This window comes from Pseudophryne corroboree, chromosome 7, assembly GCF_028390025.1.
Source record: "Pseudophryne corroboree isolate aPseCor3 chromosome 7, aPseCor3.hap2, whole genome shotgun sequence".
Lineage (NCBI taxonomy): Eukaryota > Metazoa > Chordata > Amphibia > Anura > Myobatrachidae > Pseudophryne > Pseudophryne corroboree.
The window spans coordinates 182,023,538-182,047,401 of record NC_086450.1 but is presented as its reverse complement, the minus strand read 5'-3'; the positions used below and the strand labels follow the sequence as shown (position 1 = coordinate 182,047,401).

The 23,864-nt window shown below is 43.9% G+C and overlaps 1 protein-coding gene across 6 annotated transcripts in view; it reads left to right on the top strand.

Moving 5' to 3' along the window:
- The window catches only part of LOC134944918 (rac GTPase-activating protein 1-like), a 220,766-nt gene that overhangs the window by 120,568 nt on the left and 76,334 nt on the right, over positions 1-23,864 (top strand). For 5 of the 6 annotated variants that reach the window (XR_010181988.1, XR_010181987.1, XM_063933862.1 and 2 more), the window contains exons 9-15: positions 8,065-8,168; positions 8,964-9,137; positions 9,221-9,316; positions 10,227-10,425; positions 11,120-11,225; positions 17,241-17,373; positions 17,458-17,551. Coding sequence is in view for 4 of the 6 variants with exons in the window: in XM_063933862.1 (XP_063789932.1) it covers positions 8,065-8,168; positions 8,964-9,137; positions 9,221-9,316; positions 10,227-10,425; positions 11,120-11,225; positions 17,241-17,373; positions 17,458-17,551 (906 nt within the window). In the remaining 2 variants the exon portion in view is untranslated. The remainder of the gene's footprint in view (positions 1-8,064; positions 8,169-8,963; positions 9,138-9,220; positions 9,317-10,226; positions 10,426-11,119; positions 11,226-17,240; positions 17,374-17,457; positions 17,552-23,864) is intronic. The other variant, XM_063933864.1, reaches the window with a different exon arrangement.

Sequence of the window (23,864 nt, the reverse complement as noted above, 5' to 3'; positions counted from 1 at the left end):
CAGATTCAACACTCTAAATCTGCAGACTCTTCTCATACTTCTTTTTTTAAATGTTCAGCTTTTTTCTCATTTTGGGGAAACATTAAGAGGCTTGGCTTCTTAAACTGGACTGAAAATTCCAAACTCATAAGAAGTTCTGGTACCTGTATCCCTTTGAAGATGATGACACAAAGACTTGGGATAACCCTCCTATGGTAGATGTTCACATCGATCATTTGGCGAAAGCAACGGTTATACCCATGGTACACTTGGTCACATCAAAGGACCATAGCACTAGGAAAACTGATGCAGTTTTAAAGTCTATTTACTCTCACAGGCACTTCATCCTGTGTTGCCAGCACCTGGGTTATTAGAACAGCCGAGTTCTGGATAGTTCAGATGTTATCTAACTTTCCATCTGAGGATCCTAATGCTGACTTCTGTACCCTTGCTGAGCAGGTGCAAAAAGCCTTGGTTTACATCGGTAGTGCCTTATTGGACACAGTGTCCGTACAATCCAGGGTTTCTGCATTAGCCATTTTGGACCGACGTTCCTTCTGGTTGCGTACTTAAAATGCCGATCAGGATCTAAGCGTACCTTGGAAGTGGTCCCTTTTGAGGGTGCTTTTTATTTTTTACTCTGAGCTTACAAAAATCATTTCTCGGGCTACAGGAGGAAAAAAACTGTATCTTCGGGTTCTACTCCCAAATCAAAGTCCCCTAACTTTTGTTTCTTTCGACCATAAGGACGTGGATCTTTTCAGTCATTTCAAGGAATGTCCACCTACTCCTGCAGAGGAAACTTTAACGCTCTGTCAAGCAGGGAGGCATGCAGCGTCCCAGCAATGAGGGGATTGTCCTATATCTTCCACTGGGTGGAACGTCGGGTATCCGTCATCTCAGCGTTCAACATTCCCGGAGTAGAAAGCTGTCAGGCGGATTTTCTGAGCAGTCACACAGTTCATCCCGGAGAGTGGGAGTTGCACCAGGTAGTGTTCCTGACAATAGGGGATCGGTGGGGTCATCTCGACATAGTCCTCATGGCCTCCCAGATGAACAAGAAGCTACCTCAGTACAGTTTAAGATCCAGAGACACGTAGCCATGGTGGGCGCAGTGACTGCCCTGTGGCTCTACAGCCTAGGGTATCTAGGTATCTAATTACAGGTAGGCCTCTTGCCATGAGGCCTACCTGTAATTCTCATGGTAACTTACTCTGTTTTTGGTTGTCCCATCACTTATCCTTCTTTCAAGATGGTTTGTCTCAGGGTCTCCTTTTGCCTTCCCTCAAGGGACATGTTTCGGCTATTTCCATCCTGTTTCAGTGGAGCTTGGCTTCGATTTTGGCAGTACCGAAGCTCTTGCAAGGTGTTCTTTACGTTCACCTGCCATATGTGCCTCCGGGTGATTTTGCGCACAAAGGGAAACACGATGCTACTGCATTTTTATTTTTAGTTTTTTTTTTTAGATCAGCCCGCTGTGCGCATGCGCAGGTCCCGTCTTGCGTGTGCAGTTAATACGATTGGGCTGCTTTAACTGCGAGCACCTCTGCCTGATTAACAGGCGGAGAAGGACGAGGGGCAGTGCAGAGGAAATGGGGGCATGTCAGGGGTGGCTTCTTGTCATCCCACGCAGATGCTTCGATTGGCACCGAGACTCCTGCCGTCGCAGCCAGGCTGCACCGGCAGAAGGCTTCCATAGTTTCTGCGACCACGCTATAATTGCAACGCGACCGCAATTACAGCGTGATAGCAGTTGGTGGGCAGTGGCTAGCATGCTGGGTGGCATTGCCCTGCGACAGGCGACACCCAGCACGCGATTGCCGGAGTAGCAGATTCTGTTAAATAGCAGAATCTACTACTCTTACTGAATAAGGTCCATAACCCTCTTCTCTAACTAAAGTGGTCTCGAAGTTTCATCTCAGTCAAGATATTGTTCTTCCGGCTTTCTACGTCATATCCAGACGTCTCCTCTTCGCTGCACATTTTGGATGTGGTCCGAGCACTTCAGATCTATTTAGAATGTACATCCGCCATTTGGCATACTGATTCACTTTTAGGGTTGGTTGATGGGGTTGGCCTGCTTCTAAGGGCACCATTGTTCGATGGGTCACAGACACCATTCGGCAGCCCTATATGTCTTCCTAGGTCCCAGGTCCAAGCATTCTCCGGTCTCATTCGACACATGCTGTTGCGTTCTAGTCTGTGTGCCATGGGGCCTCGGTGGAGCAGTATTGCAGAGTGGCAACCTGGTCCTCCGTGCATAGCTTCACAAAATTCTACTGTTTTCATACCTTTTGTATGAGGGACACTAGCTTTGGCAGAAAAGTTACTCATGCGGCCTTACTGACCGATTTCTCTCATTTTGTAAGCTTCCTTTGGGAAGTCCCGCATGTTATAGCTAATGCAGTTTTACCAAGAAGGACGATAGAGGAAACTGGATTTTTGTACTCGCCGTAAAATCCCTTCCTTGAAGGCCATATGGGGAACACCGCAATCCCTCCCTGATCTTTTCTTTTTGGAGAGTTTAATGTTTTATTGTTGGGCTGTTGCCCTTTGTCTTTTTCCTTTCTCCATGCGGCTTTGCTAAATGTGCGAACTGAGGATTGATGGAGGGGTAAGGGGCTAGAGGGGGACGGAGTGTCTTTTGTGCTTGTTTAGTGCCAACTCCTATAGCCACACCTCTAACCCACATGTTATGGTTAAGGCAGTGTTCCCCAGATGGCCTTTGAGGATGGGATTTTACGGTGAATACAAAAATCCAATTTTTATTACTGTACTTAGCTTAGATTTTGTGATTTTTGTAATTGTATGTGAACTATAATCAGGAACAGCACATCACATCCAGGTGTATCACCCTACTTGGTGGATTAAATGGTACCTCGGCCCAGCACTTTCTGCAGTCAGTCTGTTCTCGGGGTTTAGGCTGAATGAGGGAGAACGTTGCAAATGCTCCCTCTGCCAAGGTTGCCAACTTCGGCATTTCACAAAATTTATATGGCTCTTATCATAAGGTCAGATGCTATATGCCTTATACGGTTAATAAATATGAAATAAACAAAATCAATCATGAATGTCTTTCTGCACATTCTCCAATTATTATTCGGAGTATAATATGGGTATTGGCAAAGTTATATAATTGGCAATGACATTCAAACAGAGCTTGGATACAATATTATGTCCACGGCTGCTTACTAAAAACAAACACTTTCTTGAATACAGCTAGTCAAAATACACTGCTCAAAAAAATAAAGGGAACACTTAAACAACACAATGTAACTCCAAGTCAATCACACTTCTGTGAAATCAAACGGTCCACTTAGGAAGCAACACTGACAATCAATTTCACATGCTGTTGTGCAAATGGAATAGACAACCGGTGGAAATTATAGGCAATTAGCAAGACACCCCCAATAAAGGAGTTGTTCTGCAGGTGGTGACCACAGACCACTTCTCAGCTCCTATGCTTTCTGGCTGATGTTTTGGTCACTTTTGAAAGCTGGCGGTGCTTTCACTCTAGTGGTAGCATGAGACGAAGTCTACAACCCACACAAGTGGCTCACATAGTGCAGCTCATCCAGGATGGCACATCAATGCGAGCTGTGGCAAGAAGGTTTGCTGTGTCTGTCAGCGTAGTGTCCAGAGCATGGAGGCGCTACCAGAAGACAGGCCAGTACATCAGGAGATGTGGAGGAGGCCGTAGGAGGGCAACAACCCAGCAGCAGGACCGCTACCTCCTCCTTTGTGCAAAAAGGAACAGGAGGAGCACTGCCAGAGCCCTGCAAAATGACCTCCAGCAAGCCACAAATGTGCATGTGTCTACTCAAACGATCAGAAACAGACTCCATGAGGGTGGTATGAGGGCCCGACGTCCACAGGTGGGGGTTGTGCTTACAGCCCAACACCGTGCAGGACATTTGGCATTTGCCAGAGAACACCAAGATTGGCAAATTCGCCACTGGCGCCCTGTGCTCTTCACAGATGAAAGCAGGTTCTCACTGAGCACATGTGACAGATGTGACAGACGTGACAGAGTCTGGAGACGCCAAGGAGAACGTTCTGCTGCCTGCAATATCCTACAGCATGACTGGTTTGGCAGTGGGTCAGTAATGGTGTGGGGTGGCATTTCTTTGGGGGGCCGCACAGCCCTCCATGTGCTCGCCAGAGGTAGCCTGACTGCCATTAGGTACTGAGATGAGATCATCAGACCCCTTGTGAGACCATATGCTGGTGCAGTTGGCCCTGGGTTCCTCCTAATGCAAGACAATTCTAGACCTCATGTGGCTAAAGTGTTTCAGCAGTTTCTGCAAGACAAAGGCATTGATGCTATGGACTGGCCCGCCCATTCCCCAGACCTGAATCCAATTGAGCACATCTGGGACATCATGTCTCGCTCCATCCACCAACGCCACGTTGCACCACAGACTGTCCAGGAGTTTGGCGGATGCTTTAGTCCAGGTCTGGGAGGAGATCCCTGAGGAGACCATCCACCACCTCATCAGGAGCATGCCCGTGCATTGTAGGGAGGTCATACAGGCACGTGGAGGCCACACACACACACACACACACACACACACACACACACACACACACACACACACACACACACACACACACACACACACACTACTGAGCCTCATTTTGACTTGTTTTAAAGGACATTACATCAAAGTTGGATCAGCCTGCAGTGTTTTTCCACTTTAATTTTGAGTGTGACTCCAAATCCAAACCTCCATGGGTTAATAAATTTGATTTCCATTGATAATTTTTGTGTGATTTTGTTGTCAGCACATTCAACTATGTAAAGAACAAAGTATTTAAGAATATTTCATTCATTCAGATCTAGGATGTGTTATTTTAGTGTTCCCTTTATTTTTTTGAGCAGTGTATAACTAAAGAATACTCCTTTTGAGAATCAACTCAAAGAGCACCTTCAAGTAACATAATGGCAACAAGCTGTGCTAAATAATATATAAACGCTGTAATGACTAACTTAAACGTTTCATTATATAATTAGCATTATGAAGCAGCTTGGCTAAATTAAAAAGTAATGAATAAACGTACACAATCCCTATTACAGACTTCTAAAAGTACTCGAAACAGTTAAATAATAAAATGGTGTCGCAGTCATTTTCTATCCCTTGTCAAAAATGTCCGTTTTGTATTATGCCTACTCCAGGTGTCAAAGGTGGTATCTGCAGGACCCTGCATTTTGGGCAAGATCCCTAGCACAGTCCATTGCTGAGCTGACTAGGCATGCCGAAGCAAAAGAGGTATCGCCCTGTGGACACAATCGCTTCAGGTTCCTTGGCTGTGGCCCAGGATAAACCGGTATAGACGAAGATATTATACAGATGTGTCTTCAGATTGGCATGCCAACATCGCTCATTGGGGTAGTTCCTAGTTAAAGGTACACAATATTCCAAAAATGTTGGCTCAGGTTGACATTGCTAAGAACCCTATGTTGTCCTTACAGAAAGAAGGGGGAATTTTAGATTTAGATTTGGTAGACTAGGATGACTTGGCTTCAGCAGTATATCGTCAATAAGATAGTTCAGTTTACTAGATTTCCCATTCTGTGAACAGCTTTTCTCAAGGATGGAATAAGGTGAAAATGTGGAAAATATTTAAAGTCATTTATGTTGCTGGAGGGGCAGCCTTCAGGTCTATGCTCCATTCACATGGGTGTCCAAGGGAAAAATGTCAGACCTTTTCCTTCTAGAAGGCTTGCGGTAATTCTTGATTAGGGTGCTTTGTCCTAGCTCCTCAGGTGAAGAAGACCAAAATACTTTTATAGACTCATCTTTAGAATAGATATGGTTTGGGAATAGTTACAAGGTGTGCACTTTGGCTCTGCTCTTGAACCCCAGATGGGAAACCTTTTGGGCTCCACATTTGATCTAGAAGTTTTGTTTGGACTTGAGCTTGGCAGTATTGTTTGTTAGGCACCTTGAGAGTTTCTTCCAGTTATAGCATCTAAGGCTTAGGTATTGCTGTATTGTCCTTTTTCTGCCCCTTTTTGTCAGCACCTGTTGGTATGTGAATGGATGGATAGATAGGTATGTGGAGGGTATGTTTTGTAGCTGTTCCCAAGCTCGCCAACAGAATTCCTAATGGTTTCCTCACCAGTTTCAGCTGTGGTGGAATCCCATGTTCTAGTGTGGGACAACTGTAGACTGATGGCCGGTATCATGGAGGCCAACCCATTTTCATCATCCCCAGAATCAACAATGCCTATCTTCATATTCTTTTCTTGGAACAACAGAACTGCCTACTCATATCTGCAGTACAGGATTCTCTTACAGTTTGGTGCTTTATCCTTCAGCCTATCCACGGTGCCAAGAGTCTTATTAAAGATTATCGCAGCCCTGCTGAAATTTCAGGTCTTATCTTGGTGCTTCCTTACTGCAGTCGAACCAGCTAAGAATTGCCAGAGTTTGCCTATCACATGAATAGATTCTGAACGACCAACCTGGTCTCTGGTTTAAGGATGGAGTTTTGTCTGATTTTCCATACCAGGCTGTAGAAAAGGGTCTTCTATCCAGACTACAAAATCTGGACCCTTCAACAGTTGGTAAGAAGGGTGCTTGGATCTCCAGAATACATATAGTCTTCTCTGTGTGAAGTTGATGGGGATGTTCATCTTCTACTTAAAAAAAAATTAATTGCATTATGTTTCACTCTCTGAGATTACAGTTAGCTAAAGAAACTACAGTAGAACGAGGTTGACTGCTCAGTATCACCTTTACCAAGTCTGTTTTACTCAATTGGTTGAGGATGGAAGTGTTGTGCAAAGGCTGTCTTTTTTTTCTTTCTTAACCTCGATTGGATCATTTTAACAATGAACGCAAGTCTCCAAGGCAGAGGAGTGGTGACCTTGCACCTTTGTCTCCAGAGCCTTTTGTCCAGAGGTCAAGTGAGTGGTTCAATCAATATAATTGAGCTCAGTGCTGCTCTGAATAGAGCACTCGGAACAGTGGCCCCAGTTTGTTTTACAGGGCTGGCTCTTCCATTTCTAATCTGAAAATGCACATCCATATATAAAAATAATCAGTAGGGCACAAGATATTTCTTGGTGTGTGAGTTATTCCAGATTCTGACATGGGCAGTCCTTCTTTTTTTTTTTTTTTTTTTTTTTTATATTTGCTGGCGATATCTACAGTGTACCTTCCAGGTATGGATAGTTGAGATGCAGATTTTTTTTTTTTGTGGGGGAGGAGACACTGCATTCTTCCTGAAGAATGGTCTTTCCATCTGGAGGAGTTCAGTCTGCTGGTGGACTGTTGGTATCATATGGCAGATGTATTAAGCCTGGAGAAGTGATAAGTGGAAGGTGATAATGCTCCAGCCAATCAGTTCCTAACTGTCAAGTTACAGGCTGGATTTGAAAAATATATAGTTAAGAGCTGATTGGACGGTGCTTTATCACTTCTCCAGGCTTAATACATCTGCCCCGGTGTCTCTTCCAAGCAACTATCTCAGACACCAACAGGGTTCTCAATCCACATGTTTACCAAATTTTTACTGTTTTCGTGTCAAAGCATTCTAGCTTTGGGCACACAGTTTTCTGCTCAGCCAAGTGTGAGAATTCCCTCCCATAGGGGCAGCTTTGGGACATCCTCATGGTAGCAGTTACCCCAAATTGGATGAACGAGAAAAGAGTACTTTTGAACTCGCCATTAACTCAGTTTCTCAGAGTCCATCTGGGGGACAGTGCATTCCTACCCATGCTCTTCTTTTTGAGATGTTTTTGTATATTCATTGTTTATCCTGTTCCTTGATGCTTAGTAATGTATAAATATGATGAGGAGTGGGTGTAAAGGGGAGGAGCTTCAGCCTCAAAATAGAAGTTGACTTTTTTATTTTTTGTACTTGCCCAGCTCCTGTGTTCTCAACATAAGCCCATGGTAGCAGTGTCCCCCAGATGGACTCTGAGAAATAGATTAACGGTATATACCAAAAATTCTGTCTTCACATGAAAAAGAAGGTTTTTTTTTTCTGTTTGGGTTGCTATAAATGGTTTATTAACTCTGACAGCTTTCTTCTTCCCAGTTTGTAGCATTGTGACCTAGTATTTTACCTTTTCAGACCAAACTTCTATATTGCCCCAAATTAATGAGGCTGAACAGGAGCTCGAACCAGAAGTTGCTCCACCAAAGTCTGCACCAGCTCATGTGTTCCTTTCCAAAACGGTGAGAGAAAAGGTCCTGAAGAACTGGAAACATTGTAGTGCTGCACATAAATAATATAATGTTTGAAGGTGAAACGTCAGTCTAATCCAGGATTGCCCAGGCTTTAAGCCATGGTATCCGTTGCAGCTGTCTAGACAAGCCATAGGCAGCCAGACAATCCAGTCTCACTCACACTGCATTACTCAAAAAATGTTGGCCAAGTTATAGGTTCTTTTAATGTTAACTAAACTGTAGTTAACTAAACTGTAGACCAAAAATTAGTTTGGAAACAGCACAAGCGTAGTTCACTACTTCTATTAAAGGAACAATATACTGGAATATTACTGCTTTTACATAACTATTCTGTGCAGCTATTTTTGCTTTCTAAAGCCAAGGTGCATCCATGTATCAGAGATGCTGCTACTGTGGTAAAATCAAGCTGATCTGCCAGTTACTGTAATGCGATTATTTTGTCATTTGGTTTCAAAGTTCTACATTTTAACTCTGCAATGTAAAAAACATCTATTCATGTATGTAAAAGTGCATGTGTTAATATTTGAGGTCTATGCCATGTGACATAGGTCCATATAGTTACTGGTTAATTATGGAAAGGTAATGTGCAGTAAAGTTTTTAGGTAGTGTAAACTAGGAGAACATTACATGCTCTATGACCACCTACACACTGAAGGCATCAGTTTCTGGGCTGAATTTGACAGGCTGCCACAATACTGTATGATTGTATGCACTGTACCCCAGTGACAGAGCCACCTCTCTAACTCCAAGACCTTACACGTCCATGATGAATTCTCTATGCAGATGATCCGTGCTGAGCAGTGTTATGTGTGTGGGCAAAAGACCCGTTTTGGGAAGATGTCTTTGAAGTGCCGGAACTGTCGGATTCTGATACATCCAGAGTGCAGGAACTTTTGCTCCAAGCAATGTGTTTCCACGATGTTGCCCCCCCAGGAAACGGGAAGCAAAAGGGGACAGGTAATTTTCGCCTATCATTTTGCCCTCCCCATCCCCTTACTCCTGCATACACTTAAGTGTTCCCCATTGTGTTCTGTGAACAGGGGTTGCTGGCTGACTATGCTCCTGCTACGCCTCCAATAGTACCCAGCCTGGTGGTTCAATGTGTCAATGAAATTGAGAAGAGGGGGATGAGTGAGGTACGGAAATCCTGCAGTGACTAAATCTTTCTTTACAGTATTATATCTGGGAAAAGTTGAAAATATACATTTATCCAATATGTAAAGGTATAAATGAACGCATTTGTAACATTTTGCACAACATGACAGGTGGAACTACTACCATTGCTTGTGGTGGAGCTGTTAAGGGCACATGGGTGACGGATCTATCTTGTGAAGCTCCTGCTCTGCTGTTTTGAGCATGCACAAGGGCCAGAGTACAGATGTGACCCCATACACTATTGCTGCAGTTGCAACAAACATCTTCTTTATGCTTCAGTTTCCATGCATCTTGGCTTGCACTGATATATCTTTTTCACGTGAATGTGAACCTTAATCGCAATGCGATAAAACTGCTTATCCAGACTGCACTGATTAAATTGATGTGATGCGCGACACTTGTATATTTGTGGGACAGAGTCTGAATCTGTATATGAAGTGCTATGATGCAGAAGCTGTTTTTCCACGCCAAGTTCCATTGTTCCGCAGACATACAAATGTTTCATATAAAATTAATCGGTGCATTATCGGAGTGTGCTTTTGTTGCACACATTGTGAATAAAATGCATATTCATGCTAAAAATACTCTGCACCGTTCACTTGTGTAAGGCTCCTGTGCCGAATGGCGCATTGAGGCTAGGTGCATGTGCACACATCTGTATGTACAGCAAAACACCAATCTGTGACCTTCTACACTACAGCGTGACTCAAAATCGCCGCGCTCTTCCCCAAATTTTGCCATGCGGCTTGGCAATGCTTTGTTTTGCCACTCTGCAATTTTATGAGAATTTTTTTTAAAGGGTCCATTATAATCCATAGGATATCCTAAGTTCTCTATCATCCGTATAACCACAAGCCGGATTTAGTAACTTAATACCCTGTCTGTTCCCAGAGGGGCATCTATCGCATTCCTGGCTGTGAGCGGCTGGTGAAGGAGATGAAACAGAAGCTTCTGTTTGGTAAAGGGAAGTCTCTGTATCTAGGGAAGGAAGATATTCATGCAGTTTGTGGAGTTCTGAAAGATTTTCTACGGAACCTGAAGGAGCCACTCCTGACCTTCTCTCTGCATAATCAGTTCCTAGATGCAGCTGGTACGTTTTGGGGTTGGAGTTGGGGAGTACTCTTGGGGGATCATGTAACCCAGGGTGCAGCAAAGTTGGGAAGGGGTGGGGGCAACAGATCAATATTTCAATTTGTTTTGTTTTATTGGTGGTCAGTCTCCACTTCAGGGCACACCTCTGTTTACTCACTAACTGCTGCAGGTGCTGCACTTGTACTTACAGCATAAGCTGCAGCTATTAGCAGGTAAGTATAAAATCAATGTACACTCTCAAGTAATGGGAGGGCAGGATACATTTTCATTGTAAGGTGTGCATTTCTTCAGGGCAACTTTCTTGAAGTTGAGTAGCTCAAGAGCAAATTAAATTACCAACCACATGCAGGTCTTATTGTTACTGCTGGTACAGACACTGTTATCAGAATAGTAGTACTACTGTAACAAGTCTGCTTTCATTCTAGTGAAGGTGCTTTTCACAAGGGTCTGAGCACATTGTATACAATTTTCATCTCCTAGTTATTTGGAATGTCTGCGTTTGAAGTGGGTGGTATAGAACAATCTTGGCCAATCGGATCATCAGAATAGTCACAGCAGCAGGATTTGAGCGAGCTGATCTTGTGGAAGGCAGTGACCTGTTACATAGTGTTTGTTGGTCATGACAGGGCTTCCCATGACATGGGCTCTGTTAGACTGATGTCCTGACATTTTTTTTTTTTAATCATTTTTAGATATTCTTAATGAGAGTGATTGTAAATCTGAGATCTGTCAAATTATTCAGGAGCTTCCTCCCGCCAACAGAGACACTTTGGCCTTCCTCATCCTGCATCTGTACAGGTAATACTGGCCCTAAATTGTTGACCATGAAATAACACCCTATAATGGTTGTGTGTGTTCTTTCTATGGATACTGCCTCCTTCTGTACTGTGGGGCAGATGTATTAACCTGGAGAAAGCATAAGGAAGTGATAAACCAGTGATACGTGCAAGGTGATAAAGGCACCAGCCAATCAGCTACAATATGTAAATTAACAGTTAGGATCTGATTGGCTGCTACCTTTATCACCTTGCACATATCACTGGTTTATCACTTCCTTATGCCTTCTCCAGGTTAATACATCTGCCCCTATAAATCATGCTTTCTCCTTAATCATCATACCAAGACTCTGTGGCACGAAGTCCCACTTCTAGGAGACCTGGTACTTGAAAACTAGACCTCCTCCTGAATGACGTTAGAATTACCCATCACCTTCCATTTTTTTTTTATTTTTTTTTTTAGAGCCTTGCTCTGAATGTCGCATCACAATTTAGCGGTCTTCCAAATGAACACAACCCCAATGGCTGGCAGTCGTGGACATCCTAGGTTATACGTTCAACCTTGCTAAGTTGCTGGCTTGTCTACTGACTGTTACCAGAACCTTTGTGCACTACTGGGTTTATGGAAATCATGGTGCTTACAGCAGAAGCAGAGGTTTCATCTAAGAACTGAAAAAGGGACTTTCTGCAGCAAGGTACATTGGTTTCCACAGGGAAACATTGGGGTGTAGAGATGGCTCTTGATCCAGGCACCAACAGGCTAAAGTGTCCCAGGATGCATTGGGTCCTCTATAACCCTACCTCCAGGCACTGTGAGCTCAGTTTCGAGTTGGTTCCCTGCAGAGCAGGTAACTTAACAGGGAAGCTGCACTGAGCAGCCCTTAAAAAGCTTTTACTTGAAGACTTCAAGGGCCGCAGCACTTACATGTTAGGGTGACATTCTGTCCGTCGCCTCCCCAGCAGCGTCGCATACTCCCGCTGGCTCAGTTGTTGCCAGGTACTTGCGGCGGGGATGCTCCAGCATTGGGCACACAGTCGCAGCGCTCCCCTGGTTCGCGTGGCTGCTACGAAGGGAGGAGGTAAGATGGTCCCCCAGGTGGGATCTGCCATTAAATTGCATTCCGATCGCAGTCTAGGGATACGGACTGCGACACTGGCGTGGACAGTGTCACCGAGCAGGGACCCCACTATATCCACCAGTGCATAGGAGTACAGGTTGGGTGTACGAATGCCCACTTTAATAATAATCCATAGTACCCGGTGGTGAGGACCAGCATAGGGGAGACGGCACTTGACCTGTAGCCCCTCCCCCGGCCCAGGGCACCATCTACTGCTGGTGATCCCGCCCTGGAGCTGCCGCACACTCTCCCTCACTCCCTGACTGAGACGCTGGGCACAATCTCTTAAGCATAGCTGCGACTGGTCTCAGGGACTGCAGGACAAGGTCTCTCTTGTAAATCCACCTGTACATCAGCACTGTGATTTTACAAACACTTAAGTATTTCACATGTCAATATAAAGACTAGTAGTGTAAATATAAAGTTAGTTAAGAATAAGTGTACCTGTGCCAGAATATACTGTAAGAGTATTCTGATAGATACGTCCGGTCTGAGACCACACATATATATATATATATATATATATATATATATATATATATATATATATATATATATATATATATATATATATATATATATATATATATATATATTAGTCCAGTGCAGTTTTATTGTCTGACTAAAATAACTATCTGCATTGTCACTGTGACTGTGTGTGCCTGTATCTGCTGTGTGTATTTCACTATTATCCCAGCTTTGTCTATCACTGTATTCTGTACCTTAAAGGACTAGGTGCGTCTGGGTCACATATATAGTGCTTCACAGTATTTACCGATTAAGGGGGTAATTCTGAGTTGATCGCAGCTGCAAGTTTGTTAGCAATTGGGCAAAACCATGTGTACTGCAGGTGGGGCAGATATAACATTTGCAGAGGGAGTTAGATTTGGGTGGGTTATATTGTTTCTGTGCAGGGTAAATACTGGCTGCTTTTTTTACACTGCTATTTAGATTTCAGTTTGAACACACCCCACCCAAATCTAACTCTCTCTGCACATGTTATATCTGTCCCCCCTGCAGTGCACATGGTTTTGCTCAACTGCTAACAAATTTGTTGCTGCGATCAACTCCGAATTGGGCCCTAAGTGTGTTCTACTGTGTCCTCGTCACATAATACCGGATTTATTTCTCTGGTGTTTTGTACTGGGGACTCAGTCACATACTAGGGAATTTATTCACAGGTATTGTACTCTGTCTGGCTGCATCGTACTAATACACTCTGTTGTTGCATCACTGAAAATGTCTAACACAAAGGGCGGGAAATCCGGGAACGCTCCTGCATCATGCAGCGCATGCGCCAAGGCTTTGCCTGAGGGGGAAGTTTTGTATGATGGTATGTGTACTATGTGCCATACATCTCCCAGTCAGTCCACAGCTCCTGAAACTGATCAGGAGCCACCTTGGGAGGCGTTCTCAACTATGCTAAATACGCTTGTGACACACCTTACGCCCCCTATGGGACCTCCTGTTCCGTTACAGTCACATCTTGTTCCTATGGTAAATCCGCCTTTGGTGGATAATTTGGGTGGATACCCAGTTGCAGCAATTGAGTCAATCTTTGGTTACACATAAGACTGCCCCAAGCCACTCTCGTGTCACGGGGTAATCTAAGCGGGCTACTTTCTCCTCGCAATCCACTAAACTCTCAGAAGATTCTTCTGAAGAGGATGGGGAGCATACTGTCCTGTCAGACACTGACACAGCTGCTTCTGACGAGGAATATACAACACAGGTTGATGTCCCTGACCTAGTGATTGCTATCAAGCAGATCCTGCAAATATCAGATGATGATGAGGCTTCCATTACGGTGTCTAAGAAACCTGATAAGTTTAAACGTCAGGAGGTAACAAAAACATTTTTACCACATTCTGACCATTTAGTGGGCATACGACAAGAACCCTGGACTACTCCAGGGAAGAAATTCTCCCTCTGTAAGCGGATGGTAGCTCGCAATCCTCTCCCTACAGAGTTGTGTAACAAGTGGGAAAATTCAGCGCCGGTGGATTCCCATGTCACCCGTCTAGTGGTGTCATCTACTCCGCCTGTCGCCACTGTCACTTCACTGAAGGAACCGACATAAGCATGTGGAGGGATGCCTGAAGTCTATTTACTCCCTTACAGGTGCTGTACATAGACCCACTATAGCAGCCTCCTGGGCTGCAAAAGGAATTGAAGCATGGGTTCAGGCATTAGAGGAAGGGCTGCCTCAGGATACCTCTGACATTGCCAGACAGTACCTGTCTCGTATTACCACCGCCGCCTTATTACATTCAGGAGGTGTCCTCTGAGGCGGGTGTGTTGGCGGTCAAGGCATAGACTACGTACAACCTGGCTCGCCATAGTCTGTGCTTGAGGTCATGGAAGGTGGACCTGGACTCCAGAAAGACTTTGGAGGTAGTCCCTTTTAAGGAACATACTATTTGGGGAAGATCTCAATAAAATTGTGACTGACTATTTTCTCCCAAATATTAATCCTTCTGCACAGAAGCTAAAAGGTACCACTTTTGTTTTCCCTTGAGGCCAAAAGGAGCGAAAAGGGTAGGCATACTAGAGAAAATCTCGTGCTCCCAAAACCACTAAGCCAAAACAATCCTGGGCAGTCCGTCAGCCTGCTTCTAAACACGACAAGCCTGCTGCTTGATGGGGCGGGCCTCCCCCTGGGCGACTCCAGGGTGGGAGACCGACTTCTGCGATTCACCCATGTCTAGTTGAAGACCACTTCAGATGCATGGGTGCGAGAAGTTGTTTCTCACGGGTACGCAGTCTTTCAAGAGACGTCCCCCTCGCCAGTCCTGCACAACGGTTATCCCTTTGGATCCGTTGAAGGCGCAAGCTGGTTGTGCATTCTCTGGTTGTGCGTTCTCTCCTGGATACAGGAGTGGTGGTGGATACTACTCGACCCTGTTTCTAGTCCCGAAACCCAGTGGGTCTTTCCGGCCTATACTCAAGCTCAAATTACTGAACAAGTTTGTGAGAGTGTCCAAGTTCCGTATGGAAGCACTGCGCTCAATTGTACTGGCCATGGAACCTGGAGATTATATGGTATCACTGGATATACAAGATGCTTACCTGCATATACCTATTGCCATATCGCATCAGCAATATCTGCAGTTTGCTATTGGCAACCTTCACTATCAATTCCAGGCTCTGCCGTTTGGACTGGCCACGGCCCCTCAGATCTTCACCAAGATTATGGTCGTGATGACTGCTCATCTCCGTCGCCATGGAGTAAGGATCCTGACGTATCTGGACGACTTGCTGATCCTGGCAAACTCCCACGATGTCCTCCTCAGTCATCTACAACTGACTGTAAACTTCCTACAAGTCCACGGGTGGCTCATCAACTGGAAGAAGTCCTCGCCGGTCCCTGCTCGGAGCATTGTGCACCTAGGGGCACTGCTGGACACACATAGTCAACAGCTGTTTCGGTCTCCAGAGAAGGTCCTGAAACTTCAGGACAGGATCAGATACTTCCTCTCTCGCCCATGAGTGTCAATACAATCAGCGATGCAAGCACTAGGCCTCATTGTGTCTGCGTTCGACATGGTAGAGTACTCTTAATTTCATTCCCGCCCTCTGCAGAGGTTTATCCTCTCCAAGTGGGATGGCCTACCTCATCGGATCAGGTCTCACATGATCTCCTTGACTCCGGAGGTACATCTGTCGCTGACCTGGTGGCTACAGGACCAGCAGTTGAGCAGGGGCTGTCCCTTCTGGATACCCATCTGGGTCCTACTGACTACAGATGCCAGTCTAAGGGGTTGGGGTGCAGTGTTGGAGCAACACTCTTTCTAGGGTCGGTGGACCATGGAGGAATCACTTCTCGCGATAAACATTCTGGAATTGCGGACAGTGTTCAATGCTTTGTCTCTCGCCCTGCCTCTGATACAGAACAGGCCTGTTCAAATACGGTCAGACAACGCCACCACGGTGGCATACATAAACCATCAAGGTGGCACGCGAAGCCACATGGCAATGATGGAAGTGTCAAAAAATCCTTTGTTTGCCGAAACACCATCTGCCAGCAATATCGGCATTGTTTATTTCGGGAGCCCTCAATGGGGAAGCGGATTTCCTTGTTATCCGGACGTACACACTGGAGAGTGGAGTCTTCATCAGGAAGTCTTTCAACTCCTATAGTGGACAAATGGGGCCTACCAGATGTAGACCTGATGGTGTCTCGACACAGTCACAAAGTTCCGGTCTTCGGATCAAGAACCAGGGATACTCGAGCAGCGTTCGTGGACGCACTGGCAATTCCATTGAACTTTCGGCTGCCATACGTGTTCCCTCCAGTGTCACTACTGCCCAGGGTACTGCGGAAGTTCAAACAAGAAGGAGAAATACTGCTTCTAGTCGCTCCAGCGTGGCCAAGACGGCATTGGTTCTCAGACCTGCGGGGTCTATCGATAGAGCATCCTTTTCTACTTCCTCAATGCCCAGAACTCCTCTTTCAGGGCCCTTGTGTCTAGCCGGACCTGGCCAGACTGGCTTTGATGGCGTGGCTCTTGAAGCTTCACTCCTGAGGACCAAAGGATTCTCTGAGGCGGTTATCCACACTATGCTGAACAAACTGGCATCTGCGCGGATTTATTACATGGTCTGGAATTCTTACTTCACCTGGTGTGCTGCTAAGAATTACGATGCTTACAAATTCAGTACTTCCAGACTTATGGCTTTTCTACAACAAGGCCTGGATTTAGGCCTTCGTCTGGCTTTCCTCAAGGTTCATATCTCTGCCTTGTCAGTGTGGTTTCAGAGAAAAATTGTGTCTATTCGTGACGTTCATACCAGTCTATTAACCATGGTACTAAATGGATTCCCAGTATCCCCTACAGACTACAAGAGAAGGATTTACCGGTAGGTAATTAAAATCCTATTTTTACAGCCCCAATTTCAGTAAATCCTCTCTTCCACAGGGTTATGCGGAGCCCGGAGTGTCAGATGGACCAGATTAATCTGTCCCGGGTGTTTGGTCCTACCATTGTTGGGCATTCTGTGCCTGAACCCAGCCCTCTAATAATCATGCAGGATACCCCCAGACAAGCCAAGGTAAGGTGCCTGATTCTGGTGGAAGTTGTTGAATGCTGTTCTCTAATTTTCATACTTACCACAGCTCTCTGGGATTGTCTTTAGGTAATGTTTCTGCTCCTCTCACTGCCCTCCGGGTTCTGGAACCAGTTTCTTTCCAACAATCAAGAGAATCAAAACTGTGACTCTGTGACGCAAGGTGGGACTAACGAGTGCTTATAATGTCTTGTGTGTATCTAAAGCTAGTTACTGAGCTAGCTGCTAATGCAAGTATTACTACTCTTAAATGGTCCAAATTTCCAAGATCCTTTTATCCAATAAGAAATGTGCAGTTGCACAAAATATTTTGGACTGAATATTATGGTGGTTTAGAATACAGAGTTTTCAAGTTTAATGAGCATCTGAAGTATGGCTCACTAATCATCAATGGAAACAAGGCTAAGTAATAATAATAGAGCCATTCTAACGTAAACTAGGCTTAATATCTTGTTCTTTATTTCCATGCTTTTGTTGGGAAGTATAGATATCTCGCAAATCAACAGTCCCCCTTCTTTTAAAGCATGTCCTACATGGTTACATATAAATGTTCTAGTTATACACAACTGTCCCTGCCAAATATTCCATCATACACAATCACAGCCATAACACTGTAGGATGACAGCCTACATTATGACATACTTGATACAGGTGCAAGGACATCATGGGAGATGCAATAAAATGAGGCATGCCACACCAGGAGAGACCGCTGGTAAGAAAAGACAATCATTATTTTAAAACCATTACATATTATCTTAATATAGGATTATAGAGAAATATGATCAGGCACATAAACATTAGTCTAGTTGGGATGGGTATCCTGGCGTATATCGACCGCAGCATCCCGTACTGGGGGTAGGGAAGGGGGTAAGGGTAGATAGCAGCTGGGGCAGTACCGAGTGCAAGGAGGGGGTTAGGGGTAGGAAGGGGGTGATTAGGTTTATATCATCCGGCCATGATCGGAACAGCGTGCTGTAACCTATTTCTACAATACAGCAGACTGATCCTGCAAGGATATACAAAGCCCAGTTAATACCTTCTCTATAAACCCTTCTGCATTGCAAACACATAGGGAAAACGCACGCTGCTGAACGGGGAGGCGGTCACACACTTCTACACACAATGATTTTAGTAGTAGGCCAGGCTGCATGGAAATGGTGGGAGGTTACTCGCTGTGGGCACTAATACCCTTCCTAAGTGGCCATACCCCTCCCTCCACAGCGCAGGTGACTGCGGAGCATATACAATACTATGCTCTGTACACATCATGCATCCTTACGTGCAGGGTCACAGTCTATACATGAGACTCTCTCGTGCACAGATTCCGGCCAGTGCAGTGCAGGGGCCCCGGGTATCACTGTCCCGCAGCCCAGACACAGAGCACAGTATGGAAGCAGTGACAGAGCGGCAATCACTGTAGCGGAGGAGGAGGGTGCTGGTGGGGCTGTGTTGGGAGAGTGGGGCCAGTCTCTGCTTGTACTGCTGAACAGATGCATGATGCCTGCGGCGGTTCCCAGGGTCACATCGCTACTGCGAGGATTCAAATAGCAGGGCACTGTGCTGCACTGGCGGGGGAGGGAGACATTGCATGCTGCGAATGGCTGGGAACAACAGTACGTGACTGGCTGGGGAATGAGCCAGTCAACTCCTGCATGCTGTTGATTGGCTAGGGCGCTGGCACACAGAGCCAGATGAGCGTGTCTTGTGGAACCCACTCATCTTCTAAAAGTGGGTCCTAGGTAGCTGTTTCAGGGTATAGCCCATGTTTACTGGTGGGCATCTGACTGCATCACTCACACTTGCTCATTCCTGAATTTGGCGCGAGCTCAATGTGAACGCACACAACATACAGTATGCTCTATAAACAGGCATATAGGCCTAATCCAGAGAGTGTTGTTAATGCAGCTGTGACCGCAGCCGCACTATCAATAGCTGTTGCAGAACTATGGAAATGCTAATATCACCCTTTTCTTTGTGCTCCACTGTGCGATCGAGTGTACGAGTACAGAGATGCCCACTTTCATGCTCCATGGGTCTGTGCAATGGCAACGGAGATTATAAACACACACCAACATCCGAATAGAGAAACAAAAAAAGGAATAAATAATTCACCTATGGCGCTGGGTAAAGGGGAAATTTTATACTAAATGAAAAAATTACTTCCCTTTACTGATTAACTCTAAACAGATAAAGATTTTGCTGTATAGTGTACCCCCACTCACGTAGATAGGGAGTGGGATATGCACATAAAGGTTTCTTTAGCCGTCTTAGCTGAAAAACACTTAAAGTTCCATCGACCAGGTATAAAAAAATTGATCCAAAGACTGGGTGTCGTACCCCAACTCACACGGTGTCAGTGATGTTGACTCTCATCAAGGTATCTTATCAGTTTTGGAAGTGTCCTGCGTAGATCTTAATATACTTCTCAGACATCGTGGTCAACTAGTACAACAAATGGAAATGAAGAAAGACAGCAGATGTGTAGTAATGCTTTCAGAGGTCAAACCAAAAAGTACTAATTATTTTAAACTAGTACATGCGTACCTCACTCACACAAAATTAGAGTATCACACACATATCAAGGTATCTTTACAGGGTGATCTTGCCCCAGAAGGACTTTAGTATCCCATTAAATTCCAAGAGTGGTAGCGTACCCCGACTACCACAATCATCAAATGGATAACTTATATCACAATATCTTTCCTAAAAATTAGAAGATTTGTGGGCGTACCCCAACTCACAGCTATGGGGGTCAGATGAATCCTATCACTGTTTCTTTACTGCACTTCCACTGGTCAGTCAGAAAAGGTTAGTTGATCTCAGAAGTTAAAAACAATACTTTTTTATTTATCCAAAAAAGGAATGTCCAAAAAAGTCCATCATGAGAAAATTTCATATACATAAACAAATTCTCCACCAAAATATTTACTAGAAAATAAAAAAATAAAAAATCCGTACAAATCGCAATAAAAAAGTCCAAATAGAGCTTTCCAATTGAAAGAAAGGTTTGGTGGCTACTCACACAGCAGTCTGTCGACGCGTTTCCGTCCTTGGACCTTTGTCAAGACATGACCTGCTGTGTGGGAAGCCATGTACTTATAGTACTAGTAGCCAATAGTATCCAAACAGGAAATCACCAAACAGGAAGGGACATCTTTCATTACACGGCAGTGTTCTAAATCTTTACTGTGTCATCATGAAATCCACATAAAAATAAAGGCACTCCATACAACTAAGGTTATACTCAATACAGCACAGAGCCTGTCCTTATTTTAAGGCTAAATAGACGTTTTACTCTATTTGATATAGATTTCCGGTTTCACAGGAATTCTGGGAGATGTAGTTTTCCCTGTGAATTAGGAATCAAGTATTAATTTCTTAAACAGTCGTGAGGTTTTACAATCAAGACACAGGTCTCTCCCTACCAATTTAGCAACTCTTAGCATGTCAGGGGTTCCAGTCCTAATCAAAAACCTAAATACGCTTTTTTTTCTGTCCGATGTAAACTTCCTCTTTCCCATGAATTCTGGGAAATGTAGTTTTTTTTTTTTTAGGTGCCAAAACAAAATGTGATTTTTATTTAACCGGAGGGATGTCCATATTGAAAATCACCTCCCTTGAGCAACATATATATATTATATCCCTTATATTAAGATATCGTATATAGTCTCTTTATTCTAGTGCCCATTACACTCTTGTTTCGAAATGCCGTTCCCGCTAGGCATTATGGGGCGTGTAGTTCAGATACACTCTGACTTTTTCATTGCGCATGTGTCCTGTCCAGTATTGCAGCCACAGTGATATAAAAACCGTGGATTGTATAAAGTCCATCCTTCTTTACACCGCATCGTGATACATGTAGTCTTAAGTTATTCCACATCATGTATTCTCTGCGCCGTTGTTGTCCATTCTTAAAGGTTATAAGAGGTTGTCAATCATAGTGTAGATGGATCGGTTCACGGAGTTATTAACCGGGTATTTAAGCAGTCATATATTCAGCCAAATTCCCACCAGTGATAAAAAAAATTAAAATAAAAAATGGTTACTCACAAAAGATACTATATAAAACATTATGACAAATGCAGAAAATATTTTTAAACCTTTAAGAATGGACAACAACAGCATCGACATCGGACAGAAGAAAAGGTGTGTTTTTAGGTTTTAGGTTTCTGATTAGGACTGGAACCCTTGACATGCTAAGAGTTGCTAAATTGGTAGGGAGAGACCTGTCTTTATTGTAAAACCTCATGACTGTTTAAGAAATTAATACTCGATTCCGAATTCACAGGGAAAACTACATCTCCCAGAATTCCTGTGAAACCGGAAATCTATATCGAATAGAGTAAAACTTCTATTTAACCTTATAATAAGGACAGGATCTGTGCTGTATTGAGTATAACCTTAGATGTATGGAGTGTCTTTTTTTTTTTTTTTTAATGTGGATTTCATGATGACACCGTAAAGATTTATAACACTGCCGGGTAATGAAAGAGATGTCACTTCCTGTTTGGTGATTTCCTGTTTGGATACGATTGGCTACTAGTACTATAAGCACATGGCTTTCCACAAAGCAGGTCATGTCTTGACAAAGGTCCAAGGATCGAAACGCGTCGACAGACTGCTTTGTGAGTAGCCACCAAATCTTTTTTTCAATTGTAAAGCTCTATTTGGACTTTTTTATTGTGATTTGTACGGATTTTTTTATTTTTTTATTCTTGTAAATATTTTGGTGGAGAACTGGTTTATGTATATGAAATTTTCTCATGATGGACTTTTTGGACATTCCTTTTTTGGATAAATAAAAGTATTGTTTTTAACTTCTGAGATCAACTAACCTTTTCTGACTGACCAGTGGAAGCGCAGTAAAGAAACAGTGATAGGATTCATATGACCCCCATATCTGTGAGTTGGGGTACACCCACAAATCTTTTAATTATTAGGAAAGATATTGTGATAGAAGTTATCCATTTGATTGTGGCAGTCGGGGTACGCTACCACTCTTGGAAGTTACTGGGATACTAAAGTCCTTCTGGGGCAAGATCATCCTGTAAAGATACCTTGATATATGTGTGATACTCTAATTTTGTGAGAGTGAGGTACGCATGTACTAGTTTTAAAATAATTAGTACTTTTTGGTTTGACCTCTGAAAGTATTACTACACATCTGCTGTCTTTCTTCATTTCCGTTTGTTGTACGAGTTGACCAGGATGTCTGAGAAATATATCAAGATCTACGCAGGACATTTCCGAAACTGATCAGATACCTTGATGAGAGTCAACATCACTGACACCGTGTGAGTTGGGGTACGACGCCCAGTCTTTGGTTCATTTTTTTATACCTGGTCGATGGAACATTTAGCTGGAAAACACTTAGACAGCTAAAGAAACCTTTATGCGCATATCCCACTCCCTATCTACGTGAGTGGGGGTGCGTTATACAGCAAAATCTTTATCTGTTTAGAATTAAACAGTAAAAGGAAGTAATTTATTCATTTAGTATAAAAATTTCTCCAGCGCCATAGGTGGTTTCTTTATTCCCTTTTTTTATTTCTCTATTCGAATTTTGGATTTTGGTGAATCCAATTGAATAAATTACCCCACAGGCTGCTTTCCCTTGCGTCAAGTTGTGTTTTCTTAACTTACCACAAAATCTTTTTTTACACACCAACATCCATTATACCATCAATATTTGCGGTAGCCTAGGGTTTACTCTAGCTACTTTCCTCAAATCCGACTAAACATGGTTCCCAATGCAGCAGCGTGGATTTGGGATTAGGTCACCACCAAATCTTAACCCTTAAACACCCAGGGATTAGAAACTCATTCTCAGGTGTTAGCTATGCTGTACGCAATTGTGAATGCCATCGGACACTTGAATTTCACATACGCTGTAAGTGTTTCGAGGACTGTTTGGGTATGTACAGTTGCAAATTATCGCTCGACTGCAGGAACATTGACACTACATCTGTCTCTAAAGCAGGCCCTATGTTCTTATATATGGAAGCAGCTGACACTGTGCTGGATTAGTTGTGCAAAGAAAAACCATAGGACATGACAATGTTATTGGGGGTGGTGGAGACAAAGTGGGCTGTTGCGGACAGAGGCAAATTCTGCCTTGTGTAGCGGACTTCCCTGCGCTATGTTTAACAATCAAATTAGTGAGCACTAAGGTTGCATGAAATGGTCAGACTGCGCTGAAAGCATGGGCTTCTAAACACAAGGACAGAATTATCAGAGCTTTCATGAAGACATCTAATACAATTAATCCCACTCTATACAACAATTGATGAAGTTGATTGAAGGACCAAACTGACTGAACAAAGTCACAAAGTTTGTGGGCAGGTTACAGTGATATGACGCATCTTGAACACTCTCCATAACTTGTTTTCTCTGACGTCCTAGTGGATGCTGGGGACTCCGTAAGGACCATGGGGGGGAATAGCGGCTCCGCAGGAGACTGGGCACAAAAGTAAAGC